General features: G+C 46.3%; 1 protein-coding gene across 2 annotated transcripts in view; it reads right to left on the bottom strand.

The window, feature by feature from the left end:
• Nucleotides 1-427: 427 nt before the first annotated feature.
• AOAH (acyloxyacyl hydrolase) overlaps nucleotides 428-13780 on the bottom strand; it is a 166102-nt gene continuing 152749 nt past the window's right edge. For both annotated transcript variants that reach the window (XM_046021072.1, XM_046021071.1), the window contains exons 21-22: nucleotides 10368-10444; nucleotides 428-799 (exon numbers count right to left, since the gene is read on the bottom strand). In XM_046021072.1, coding sequence (XP_045877028.1) covers nucleotides 671-799; nucleotides 10368-10444 — 206 coding nt within the window. In that variant the 3' untranslated portion in view covers nucleotides 428-670. The remainder of the gene's footprint in view (nucleotides 800-10367; nucleotides 10445-13780) is intronic.

Below are 13780 nucleotides of genomic sequence, written 5' to 3'. Positions count from 1 at the left end.
CACCAAGTCATTGTCATAGGGAAAGATGATGAGATTATGCAGCCAACGAATGTAAGAAAACCTTTTAAAGAAAAAAAAATTGTCATTTTTTCAATCATCTGGATTTTGTGGGGCTTATGCCGTTTGTCAATTTAAAAAAAATTATCATTTGTTGTGATTTCTTTTCTTGTTCTAGATAAACATTCAAGTTTGTACCAAATCTTGTGTTTGTAGTCTTGTGTTCTCTTCTGAGAGTCCTTGGCAGCCAGCCAGCAGCCTTCCCAGGAGCCACCCCAGCTTGCCTGCCATCTCAGAGAAGCAGCAACAGACCGAGGTTCAGTCCTGGGGCACCAAGACCCCGGCTAAGTTGCTGAGCATCGCTGGACTTTTAATTTGTTTTTAGAACAATTAGCTATTAGAGGGCACAGATACTCTCTCTTGCTTGGAATGGCAGCCACAACACTTTATTAAAGGTGATTTGAGGGACAAATGGAGGGAACTGCTCCCTGAAACACTCAGCATCACACTGCCATTCAGATAGTCTCCAAAATGAGAGAAAAGCACTTTGCAGAGTTGCTGCGAAAGAGGGTCCTAGGGCCGGCAAAATGGCAGCCCCATAACCATCTGTTGAATGAATTCACCCAAGTTCTTGCTTCCCTGAGCTTTCCAAGAGTGTGTCTTCTAGAGGCACTCAGTGGCCCCCTTGGTCTCCAAACACCTGTTCGATCTGAGAGTTGAACGGATTCTCCTTTCCCAGAACCTGGGGCCACTGGAGCTGCACCTTCTTCCAGAAGCGATCTGCCAACAGATGGGAAGCCACCTGCAAGAGAGAACCCAAAGGAAGAACAAAAGGAAAATTATACTAAAGACAAGACTTTAGCAGCAGGAGTTACCATATTCTTTGTTGGTGGGCAGACTCTGGGATGGTCTCCCATGATTCCTTGCTTTGTGTGTTTGCAGAATCCTTTTTTCCCTTGCTGTGCGTGGGACCTATCACTTGGTTCTGATCAATGGAGTATGGCAAAGGTAAAAGGATGCCACTTCAGTGACTGTGGAACATTATCTAAGACTCTGCTTTGCTGGCAGACTTGCCTGGGAGACTCTGTGAGGCTGATGAAGGGAAAAGGCTTGTCGGGAAGCCTGCATGGTAGGGGGCTGACATCCAGCAAGAAGCTGGGTCCTCAGTCCTACAACCACAAGGAAATGAATTCTACCAACAACCTAAGTGAAGCTGGAAGCAATTCTTCCCTGTTGAGTCTCTGGATGAGGATGGGACTGGGATGACACACCTGGATTTTCACGTGAGACCCTAAGTAGACGCCCCAAACTGTCTGTCTCACAGAAACTATGACTTCTGCATTGTTTTGAGCGCTAACATTGAGGTGATTGATTTTTTATTTCGTAACAGACAGCAAATGCATGTTTTCATTTATCTGTGGACAGCTAACATCTAGTGCAGGCCTAAGGCCTAGGTTTTGGAGATTAACAGGGTAAGTCTTTCCTTCAAGGAACTCCAGACATGCAAAATGACGCCACCAAACCCACCCGGGGTTCTGTCGACGCTGGAAGAGGAGGAGGTGCCGGCTCTGCTGGGCAGGGGGAAGCGACAGGTCCTCCCTGAAGAGGGTCATGGCTGAGCTGTTTTCAAGGGGGGAGTTCCCCCAGATGGGTGATGTGGGAAACAGTGCACCTTGTGGAGGACACAGCCTGTGCAAAGGCACAGAGGTGTGGAAGAGAATGGCATGGTGGGAAACCAAGGATGCCTGGGAGACGAGGCTGCAGGGTCAGCAGCTGAAGGAGGCTATAAGCACAAAGAGAGTGGCTGGGGTTTAGGGTGAGCCCTGTCTCTGGCTTTTCCCGCTTAACATCCACCCTCTGGTTGCTTGGTTTTACAGCAGGTTTCCCTTTACTCATAGTGTTAGCAGGATCCAGTCTTGGTTCTCTAATCCTCTGGCTTGTCACTGACATGACTTCGTTGAGGACTCTTTCTCTGCAGATAATGCCCTTATTTAGCAGATGCGGCCCGGCCAGGCCCAGATGTCCTAACTTGGCTACACTGGCAAAGGGAATGCTGACAGAGAAATGGGACTGCTGAAGGCCTTTTGGGGGTACACACTGTTCAGAGCAGGTGCTCAGGGATGTCCCCAACTTTATTCAGAAGCACATGGACAATGTCCCCAAAGGGCAGGTCCTGTTCACCATTCCAACAGATAGTGCTGCGGGGTGTCTGAAGGATGTTAGGCAGCTCCCTTCTACTCTCTGGGCTGCAATTCTCTCACTTGCAAACTGAGTGGGCTAGAGTATATGGTTTAAAGACCCTTCTGGGTCTAAACTGCATGTAAGGTTTTAGCAGCTGTTAGAAAAAACGAGAACTGGTTAAGTTGCTACATTAAATACCCCCAGTATTTTAATATGTTCCTGAGCCTTCTGAGCTGGACCCAAATTCTGTGTATCCAGCACTGTAATCCTGATCATATCCACATGGCGTCTAACAGAACACACCCCGCCACCCCTCCCACATAGAACCATACCCCCAATACCACACCCCCAACAGCTCACCCTCCAAAACCACGCACCACATACCCCAGAGCCACCCTCCCCCATCACACACACACACACACACACACACACACACACTCAGGCCTATGCCCTTTCCCACCTCCTCTGCTCCCCCTCCACCTCCCTTCCTGCTCCCTTCCCGCCCCCAGGATAACTATTAAGCCCACAGGTTTCCAGGAAGGAGCTGCTCCTGTCTCGCACACCAAGTGATCAGCATCGTCTGAAGACAGAAGGCTAGTCTTGTGGCTGTTTTTCCTGCTATTTCTCAACAAGGGAGGCTGCCACCAGGTCCGTGGAAAATTACTGGTTCTCCTGTTTTGTTTTCTGCCCTTCTGCTACGTGGTACACCGAAGCTGTCTTCCTAACAATTATGTAAAACCAAGACATTTGTGGTTATTTATTTCCCAATCTAAATTAATAAAGGAGGAGATGGGGTGAGGATAAGAAGAGGAAAGTTAAAAGGAAAGAGCTCAGCTTTGTGCACGCGGTAACTCTTCGGTTTGAAAGCAATTAGTTGACTGTCACTCTAATGGAGATGAAAATATTTATGAGTATGCACTGCTAATACACTGGGTCTAAAGCCAGAGCGGCATGGTTATTATTAAACTAGAGATTTGGGGGAAGATGACCCACTCTCATCACTCACTCATGTGACAAGCGTTTACTGAGCATCTACTGTGGGCTTCTCTTGGGACCAGCCTCCTGTTGTAACTCCCATGATACCCAGGCACGGCACGGCCACTCTTTCCCCTCATTATTCTGGGTGAGCTATTCCCTGAATGCGAATATTCTTTTGTGCTTCCCTGGTCACGGTTTAAAATAGTAAAGCAATCCCTATTCATGTGAGAAAAATCTGACAAGACAATTAAGCAAAAGGAGAAAACAGAGTAAGTGAAAGTTATCTGTAATTATAATAGAGGGAGCCCACGTGCACACACGCATGAGCACACGCACACGGGCACACAGAGAGTGGATCCTTCTGTAAATATCATCTGACGGTCTGCTCTTTCCGAGGTATAATTTACACACAGTGGAATTAACTTCTTGCAGTAAACAGCCTCGTGAGTGTTGACAAATGCATACGGTTGAGTCATCGCCCCCACAGTCTGTAATACGCTTTTGTTTGCTTCGCCCTGTATTACGAACGTGTTTCTGTGTCGCTCAAGGTAGATCTGTATCACGGTTTTTTCAGGGCGCAAATTCCATCAGAGGCGCGCGAGCTCCTTCGGCTCACCGGCGGAGACTCCGGTCACCCATCTCCCTGGCGTTCGTCCTCAGGACAGGGAGCAGAGACAGAGCACCTGAGGGGGTTCCGAGGCTGCGGGGCTCGCCTGCCTCCCACGCAGGTGCGCGGGTGACCTCCCGCCTAGCGCAGTGCTGGCGAAGACGAGGTTCTGGTTCAGGGGGACTTCCTGGTTAACGCAGTCAGGCCCGTAAGTGTCTCTCCCTTTGCAGGTGACGCGGCGTGCAAGCTCTGGCAGCCCCCGCTGCGGGGCGTGCAGATCCCACTGCCAAGTCCAACAGGTGGGGCGGCTCCCTCGGGCTACCCTCTGAGGAGCCCTGCTGCCTTTTTGCAGGCATTCCTGCAACCCCAGTGGGGGATACGGCCACCCCCACCTGTCTGCCTGCAGGCCCTGCTGCTGCTCAGAAGCTCCCGGTGCCCATTCCACGCGGGGGTCCCTGGTCCACTCTGAAGTCTCCTCTTCGAAGTTCTCCCAGAAGGGGCAACAAAGCAGGGGGGCTTACCCCGCCACTGACTTAGGTGGGTCTAGCCAAACAGATCTTTCAGGGTTGATGTGCGGCCCTGGAATCGCCCAGGATGGAGGCAGGAGTCCCCGGAGAGGGGAAGGGGAGGGTGGGAACCTGGGGCAGTTTCTGGGAAGAGCCACCATAGGCCTTCGAGACTCTCTCTCCCTTCTGATGACAGCTTTTAAACAGAGCCACGCTTCTTCTCTTAACTATATTTGGACTACGCCAAGCTCCTCTCCAGGAGAGCGTCTGGTCCTCCCCGTGAACACAAGACGTTGGGTCCGCCCGGCACGTTCCTGAGACACACCTGCACACCACAGAGGCCCAGTGGGGCTCACAGCTGGATGCCATCCAGGATCCCTTCGCATTCTTACTTGATAAACTAATTTTATGTATTTTGCTACAAAAATAGAACTCATTAGTAAGACAACTATAAAATCAAACCCTGAACAGTAACTACCTTTTTATAATATTAAAAAAAAAATAAATGCAATTCAAAGCAAGACTGCATAGGTTTCACCAAAAACTTATCATCCCTGATCCCTTTAAAGTTGAACCCTTGCTAAATTTAACTCTTGGGTTTTATGAGACCAAAGTTAAAAATACACTCTGAATTTATTTTTCCTGTAGGAAGAACATTTCTGGGCTATCTTGCTTTTAAATGCCTGCAGGGAAGCCCTTACCACAGGGAAGGCATGGCTCTGCTTCCCTGGGCTCTTAATCTGCCCAGAAATATCGTCTATTGAACCCAATTAATTTAATTTTTATTTTGAGAGAGAGAGAGGGAGGGGGAGAGGGAGAGAGAGAATCTTAAGCAGGCTCCATGCCCAGGGCAGAACCTGACATTCAGCTCCATCCCAGGACCCTGCATACGGTTGAGCTGAAATCAAGAGTCAGACGCTCAACGGACTGAGCCATCCAGGCATTCCTGTCCCAATTAATCTTAAATTTGTAAAGCAACAACATGTCAGTGGTGTAAGATGTATTTAAACATTTATCTCTATGGGAAAATGGAAATTCCCAGCTCTACCCTCTCTGTGCTGACTCAGTGTGTCATTCCAGAGCCATTGTTGCTAGCTGGCTTTATGTCTGAAGCAGACTGAACAGCTAGAGTCCCCGATGCATGGGCAGGGCCAGCCCCAAATGTTTGAGGGTTCCTGGCCAGGGGGCCCTTCTCTCCACCCTCCCCACTGCCAGCGTCATTTTCTTCTTTGAGGGACTCCACAAGTCCACTCAGGACCTTGGATTCCCAGGGGCTTACATGCTGAGATAAAGACCTGGAGGCTTTAACACTTAATAACCAATTATATACATAATAAATATTAAAGCCAAAGATATAAATACAATTAAATACCAGTCCACTGATTAGTATCTTATGTCTGCTTCCAGTGATGCACAAGGTTCAGGGTTCAAAAGAAAGGAGGGGAGTTAATGTTCTGGAAAATTTATTGCTTGCGGGAAGAGTTTTAGGAGGCTGGTTGGAGCTTCTACTGGCATCATGAGGGAGAGGAGGTGGTCTTGCAGAGAGTTCTGTGGGGCAAAGCTGCTAAGGCAGGAGGTGTTAGGGATGGTGAGCTGAGTGGTCTCTGAGTAGCCAAGGACACTGGACTTGATGTATGTCTGTGGCTCTTCCAATATTTTCTGTTTACTGTTGTCTGACTGTAGGCCCAGAGGTCTTTTAAATACCAATTCAGAGGCCTAGCTTTGCAGATATTTTAAAATATTTTTAAATAGTAGAACTGCTGTGGCTTCTACAAGCCACAGATTTAGGTCTTGGGTCTTGGCCATATTATTTCTTTCATAGGTCGAACTTTCTCTGCATTTGGTCAGCAGTTTCTCAGTCAGCTGTTCTCCCCTCTCTGCTATACCTGCTCTTACTGGAGGTGTTAAATAGTCTCCTGGGTCTCCTCTCAGGTGGGTCCTTCTGTGATGGGCCATGGTCACAAGTTGAGCCCGTGGGCCAGTCTCAATCCTACAAGTGTATCTAGTTTTCAACTAGATACTAAGGATTTCCAAACTTGTGTCTCCAGGCCAGGCCCCTGTCCTCAGATCAGAACCCATCAATTTGACCCAATGGTGATTTAGACATTTCCATCTGGATATTGTGCAAGCACCCCAAATTCAGAATGCTCAGATCTGCCCCCTTCCTCTTTGGGGTTCCTTGTCTTGGTATTTTTTACTTCTGTTCATCCAGATGCCCAGTCCTGTGAGTCATCTCCTTTCCACCCACCAAATCTCATCAACTGTCAAGTCCGGCATTATAACCTACTTTCCCCCCTCCGATTGAAGAAGATATTTCTTAAAATTCTGGTTCTACATTTGGGGAGTGAGATGAAAAGGTAACACAGGTGCCTGGTTATTTTCCATTAAAGTATAAGCAAAGGGTTTAGATGGTTGATACCATTTGGTCAAAATATTTTAATGTATCAATCATAAATTTGAACTGTTCAACACAACTCATGTTTATACTTAATTAAACTTGCCTTCCTAAGAAAATTGGAGCAATTGAATCAACACTTCTAGTACTTCTCTTGTAGGGTTTTAGAAAAAAAAATGGGCCAATAGGATAAAGTCTGCTCCCTCCTTGGTGGTTACAGGCCAGCACCAACTGTTTTTGCTGTGATGTACAGGAATTGGTGGGCGGGCATGTGAATATGGCCAGAGTCTACGCCTTTGGTTGGTATTATGTCCATGCCATTAACGTGAGGCCCTTAGACCAACCTTGCCCGTCTGGATCTTTTAAGATGGAAAAGACGTGGACTCCCATAGCTCCCTTATTTTGTGGATCGTTTGCTTGTGTGTGTGTGTGTGTGTGTGTACACACATGTGTGGCAGTTTTAAGTTATTAGTTTTTAAATAATAACCTAAGGTTCTAAAAGGAGCCATCAGTCCTGCCCCTGCTGTAAGGGGCATCATCTGGAAGGGACCTTGCGGAAAGGCCGAGAGGCTCCTCTTTAAGGCTTTAAGTCACAATGTGCTCAGGGGCTCACATCTGTAGCTTCCGCCCAGACTCCTTCCTGAGCTTGAAGCTTGTATATTCTCTGCTAAAATGACACCCCCATTTTGGATGTCCTGCAGGCTCCTTTAATCCAATGTGCACCAAACTCCTCCTCAAACCACCCTACCCTCTGTGTTCTTCACCTCGGTGAGCAACAGAATCATCTCTCCAGTTTCCCATGTTATGCTTAGCTTCTCATTCTCTTTCATGCTCATGTCCAGTAAATGGCCATGTTCTGTTGATTCAACTGTGGGAATCTACCCAATGCACACCTTTCTCTCTCTCCCCACTCCCCTGGGCCACCACCTCTCACCTGCAGAAGCACCCTCCAGACCGTCTCCCTGTCTCTAGGATGGGCCCCACCACACTATTTTCCAGTTGCTACCACAAGTCTGGTTATTTTTCTTTCTTGCGTGAAAACCTTCAGTGGCTCCTCCATTCCCACAGGAAAAAGGTCAACCCCCCTACAGACCTTATGTGATCTGGTCCCTGAGTAAGTATGCTTGATTGCTCTCTCTCAACCCCATGCCTGTGCTCTATGACCCAGCCATACTGCAGCACTTTCATTTCCTCCACCGTGCCCTGCTGGCTTTTTTGACTTATTGATTTCATTTGCGTGCAAATCTGGGCCCCTGCAGTTTGCTCCTATCAGAACTTGGTGCAGCCCCTCCCTCTTCCCCTGCACCTGACTAGCTCCTGCTCTTAGCTCTGAGTGAGCTCCTCTGAAAACTTTTCCAAACCCTGCTCTCTGCCATCCCATCCCACAGAATACTCCCATAGCCTGGTGCTCACACGACGGGAGGCGTCGACAACACTGTATTTAATTGTCTGTTCACTTGTCATTCTTCCCCTCTAGATGGCAGGGGCAGCTTCCTGTTCACTCTTGAATTCTCACTGTGTTAGGCACTCATTAAACTTTTTTGCATGGCAAGTTGCAGTCTGGACTCTTCGGCTCAATATATGATAAACAGGCAGGTTTTATGCATGGCTACCCACTGTCACTCACTTTGGATGTGGCTTCAGCATGTCATCATGGACCACCAGCACAGGAACAAATCTCTCAGGAGTAATGTGCGATTATGGCACACACTGATTTTCTGCTTTTTTTTTTAAATTAACATATTAAATAAATAAAATAAAATAAAATAAATAAAAATAAACATATTAACATTTTTTTAAATTAACATATTAAAATAAAAAATAAAAATGCAGAGATAAATAAATAAAAATAAAAAAGCAGGAAAAATTAACTAATTAATTAATTAAAAGTAGGCTCTACGCCCTACGTGGGACTTGAACTCATGACCTTGAGATCAAGAGTCGCATCTTCTATCCAACTGAGCTAGCCTGGTGCCACCCCTTCCACCTCCACCCCGGTTTCAGCTTTTGACCCTGTTCTAAATGATCGGTTATAGGCAAAGCTGTTTCAGTGCAAGATGGAGCCCTAATGTGATAGACTTTGAACCTTAATATTATTTTAAGTGTCAGGAACAGGATGGTCTTTTGATGGATCAGAGAAGTATGTCTCAAAGGATAAAAATAAAGCCATTTTTGACCCTCTCCTTTTTAGTTTGTTCCTAATTAACTCCTTCTCTGACATTTCTTCATATCCACAATTCTCTCTAGAATGAGAAAAGTAAATGCAGGAATGACAAGAATCACTGCCTAATTATTGCCAGAAAGAAGGTCTCCATATTAAAAATCACCCTAAGACAAAAGTCATCATTCTATGGGGAGCAGACTTTAATATTTAACCAGCTTCTAGCCAATAATTCTGTTGGATCAGCTCATCCACACGGTACACAGGGAAGTTAGATATCCCGAGGTACATTGCCTAGATTTATTTTTTCAGTTGTTTAAAGTGGGAAATGGGCATTTGATGCTCACTTCCAATTTACCCATTTACGGGACTCCACTGTTTCTTCATCTGCAGACAGAGTGGCACTCTCTTTTGTTTCCTCTGCACAGTTCTTAGCCCTGCCTGGGCACTCAGCGAGCCTGCAGCTTGAAGGAAGGTGGGCTGCCATTCCATTCAGGCTCCTAAGGGGATGGTCAGCTCTCCCTGAGAGGATGAAAGGATGGCCTGGCTGACCACGAAGACCAAGGCCACTGGGAGAGCACCAGGACTGCTTCTCTGGTTTAGACCCTTGTCACGGCCATGCCATCCTTACCAAAACTAGGCAAGAAAGGCTAGAGTTGCAAAGGATTGCCAGCTTTTCAAAATTTGAAGAGTGGCAGGACTACTCCCATACTTCCTTCTTTCTTCCTTCCTTCCTTTTCTTTCTTTCTTTTCTTTTCTTCCTTCCTTTTCTTTCTTTTCTTTTCTTTTCCTTTCCTTTCCCTTTCTTTCTTCCTTTCTTTCTTTCTTTCTTTCTTTCTTTCTTTCTTTCTTTCTTTCTTTCTTTCTTTCTTTCTTTCTTTCTTCTTAAATGAAGAAATATCACAAGCAGGTCCAGTATGTATGACAGATAAAAGCAGAGCTTCTCTGGTTGAAGTCGGGATAATGAGTGGGGTGAGCGTTGGAAGGGGCAGAGTCCCAGCACCAGCTCCCCTAGCTCAGTGAGGAGGCCAGATTAGAATACTTTCCAGAACTGAACCTTGGAATTTTAGTTAAGAAACAGCTCTTACTGCAGGATATTGCTATGGACACTGTTTTTCTCTCATCCAGTGTCCTTTCTGGAAAGATCCATAGAAGAAATATCTCATAGGTCTCACTTCCAGGAATCCTTGTGATTTTTTTTTTTTGAGTATTTGATTTATTATTATTTTTTTTAATGGAGGCCATGACGTATGCCCCTTTTAACATCAGCCCCTAGAAAACAGAGCCGACGTTGTAGGCTCTCGCTGGCAGTCTGTCAGGACTGCCCCGCACACATGATAGGAAATGGAGGAAGCCAGGCATCATTTTGATCTCACTTGCCTTTTATTCTGATTTTCAGTTTGTTTTAATTAAATCGTCTATCTTTGACATGTGAGTACATCTTTCTGGAATAAAAGGGCATAAAGACAAACATATGGACGCCTGACTATATTTTACAAGGAACCTAATAGCCTTCAGCAACTGCCACGTGACCTCACTTACCTCATTGGGGTGGAATCCATCGACAGGTTCAATGAGCTGCCAGGGCTGCCCGCCTTGCTTCCGCCACTCCTCTGTGACTGCAGGGCACACACAACCAGAGGGTTAGTGACCCGCTTCTCTAATGACTGTCAGTGCCAGAGAGCAAGGACCACATGGAAAATGTCAGAGCTTCCCACGGCCTGCCTGGCTGATGCTTACTCAGTCGTGGCTGCTCTGGGCTGTTATCTCAGGCCGGAGGCTTTCTCAACAGAAATGACCTTCCCATTGTATGGTCTCTCTCTCTCTCTCTTTTTAAATTTTCTAACTCAGGAAGAAAATGTGTGAGGGTGTTGGGTAAATGTGGTTTGTGCAGGGAGGAGGGCGGTGGGAAAAGGTGAGCTTTGAAATATTCAACACCAATGTAAATTCATCTCACTTCTCAGTGGGAGTGTATCGTAAGAGAAGGGGGAAAATTAAACATTTTGTTAACATCTCTTTAGGTGGGCTGCCGTTCCCAGATACTGCCTGCATATGTCAAGCCGTCATCATTAAAAATCATACAGTTTCTCAGAAATACGATTACATGAAATGATCTCAACATCACATTTAGAGTGAGTATGGCTACAGAGGAAATATTGTGAGCCCCAAAGTGTCGAAAAGCAATAAAACTGCCCTTCAAACAGGAGTAAGAGACCCAAGACTGTCAGATGCTCTAAGGCAACGGCACCAGGAACTCTCTACTGTAATATTATACGGTCAGGAAGAACTCCTCAAGGAAATTTCGAAATCCCTAGAGAGCCTCCAGAAAGAGAGATTTGAAGCTGGCTGCTCCCAGCGTCACCCCTGCCCTCACTTCTTTGGCGCTCAGAGAGGGGAGCAGGCATGGCTGCAATTTTTCTAGCTCTTCCCTCTTCACCCCACGAAGACTCAAGAGCAGGAATGTGTGCCCTCTTGGTTCCCCCCATCTCACCCCAAAGGAAGGAATGGAAATTCTACTGGAAGCTTTGAATGTGCAAGTGAAGGCTGTCCCAGAGCTGAATCAGCACCATGCTGCTTTTGTAATTAGCGCTACTATCACAACATGCTACCCCTCCTTGCTACCCAATCCCTGTTCCCTGAGGGGCTGCAAATACTGCTGCCCTTCCCAAAGCTCAGAAAAGAAAAAATCCTGCTGCTAGTCTGAAGTCCTACACACAGGATCACCAATTCCTATTGGCTTCTTCTCCTGCAAAATGGCCACCACTGACTCACTCCTCCATATTTCATGTCTGGCTGTTACTGGGAGTCAGTGATAACATATTCCTTCCTGCCAGGAAACATGTTTCTGCTGCTGCACAAGTCCCTATCCCTCCTCACTACAAAGGAGTCCAGTCTTTAGAAGAACTGGCTTATCGTAGAGAATAATCCAACAGGCATTAAAAGAAATGCCACAGGTTACCAAGGCTACAATCAGTCTATTCAGAGTGAAAAACATCATTTTCCAACATGATTATTATGTCTGTGAGGGTTACCCGTCATTGCAAATCTGCAGACATCAGTATTATAACACTTAAAGGGAGAATCAGAAACTCACAGGCAAGAGTTTAAGGTTTTATCTGTATCTGTACTGTGACCACTGCTAGACAGAGTGACCCTTTTATATTTGTTGATCTCAGGGGGAAATTTTACTTTCTTAGAATAAATGCAATACCAGTGATCTCTATTTCTTCTCTGATTGATTTTATTTAACTTTAAAAAAGATTTTATTTATTTATTTGAGAGATAAAGAGAGAGCATTGAGGGAGGAGGAGGGGCAGAGGCAGAGGGAGAAGCAGACTCCCCACTGAGCAGGGAGCCCCACATGGGACTTGATCCCAGGACCCTAGGACCATGACCTGAGCCAAAGGCAGACGCTTAACTGACTGAGCCACCCAGGCACCCTCTGACTGATTTTAGAGGAGGAGATCCAAGCAGGGGCAGCATGGTAGGTTGGTCTGTTTTCTTCCTGCCTGGGACCACAATTAAAAATAGGTAAATAGGGCACCTGGTTGCCTCAGTCGGTTAAGCAGCTGCCTTCAGCTCAGGTCATGATCCTAGGGTCCTGGGATCAAGTCCTGCACTGGGCTCCCTGCTCAGCAGAGAGCCTGCTTCTCCCTCTCTCTCTGCCTACTTATGCTCTCTATCTCTCTGTCAAATAAATGAATAAAAATCTTTAAAAAAAAATAGGTAAATGAATTCCTGTTCCTTCAGAAGACCTGAATTAAACTTCTTGAATAATCACTAATGATCTCTTAGGATTTGATGCATAATGTATTTTCTGTATCTGTAAAGTCAAGGCAGCTCTGCAAATGACCAGCTTTTCAATAGAAGCCATTGAAGAAGAGTCACAAGCACTCGGAAGCTCCTGGACGAACAGCAACTCTAGCAGATACTTAAAATAAGAAACCTGAATTCGGGTCATCACCAGGAAGTCATTGGCTGTTTTACAAACAAACACGTGGGGAGAACTAAGAACCAAGTTTACTCCAATTGAGTTGTCTTGGAAACTGAGGACAGCTGGTATATTTAAACTGTCAGTGTAAAAATGGTCTTGTCAGCCAAGTGGCATTTTCCTTCCTCTATTTGGGAGGTGTGGTACAGACAAAGAAAAAAGGATATCACCTGCTCCAGCTGGGGTTTCCTGAAGGGAGGAAAGATTGCTGCCTCTGTTTAGCTCATAACCAGTTAGAGGATGAGTCAGCAGGAGACAAAAAAGAATCTTTGGAGATCAGCGATAGCCCTTCACTGTGGGACTGACGCTGTCAGAGTGGAGAACAGATAGGCTTATGCCTACCCTCAAGGGACAGCGGCCCTCAGTGGCAGTTTGCTCGGTCACAGGGGGTGGAACAGGCCATTTGCTATGAAAAATGGGGATGATTGTAAGGCAGTCGTCAGCTCAAATACAGCACTGAAATGAGAGGGGAGATTTCCATGTGACCTGAAGACTGCAGGTTTCAGGGGCAACTGGGTGGTTCAGCCGGTTAAGCATCTGCTTTGGCTCAGCTCATGATCCTAGTGTCCTGGGATCAAGTCCTGCATGGAGCTCCTTGTTCAGTGGAGAGCCTGCTTCTCCTTCTGCCTGCCGCTCCCCCTGCTTGTGTTCTGCCTCTCTCTTTGTCTCTCTGACAAATAAATAAATAAAAATCTTAAAAAAAAAAAAAGACTGCAGGTTTCATAAGTGGCTATGCGGTTTTTATGCCTGGTAACCTAAGACCACCACGGTGCGAATGAGATACATTTCCACATGGCTTCCTCTAGGGGACTCAAAGTCATCACAGGTATGATCGGTCATGGAAGGTGGGTTGGACATTGGAAGAGAATCAACATTTATTCTTCTATGATAAGCCCTAGAAGAACGTAGTAGAGCACACGCTGATGACACAGCGGTGGTGGGAGGACGTCAGCTAACAGGTTCT

The sequence above is a fragment of the Meles meles genome, chromosome 10 (genome assembly GCF_922984935.1).
Source record: "Meles meles chromosome 10, mMelMel3.1 paternal haplotype, whole genome shotgun sequence".
Classification (NCBI taxonomy): domain Eukaryota; kingdom Metazoa; phylum Chordata; class Mammalia; order Carnivora; family Mustelidae; genus Meles; species Meles meles.
The sequence above is the reverse complement of the archived record's forward strand: the minus strand, read 5'-3'. Positions and strand labels throughout refer to the sequence as shown.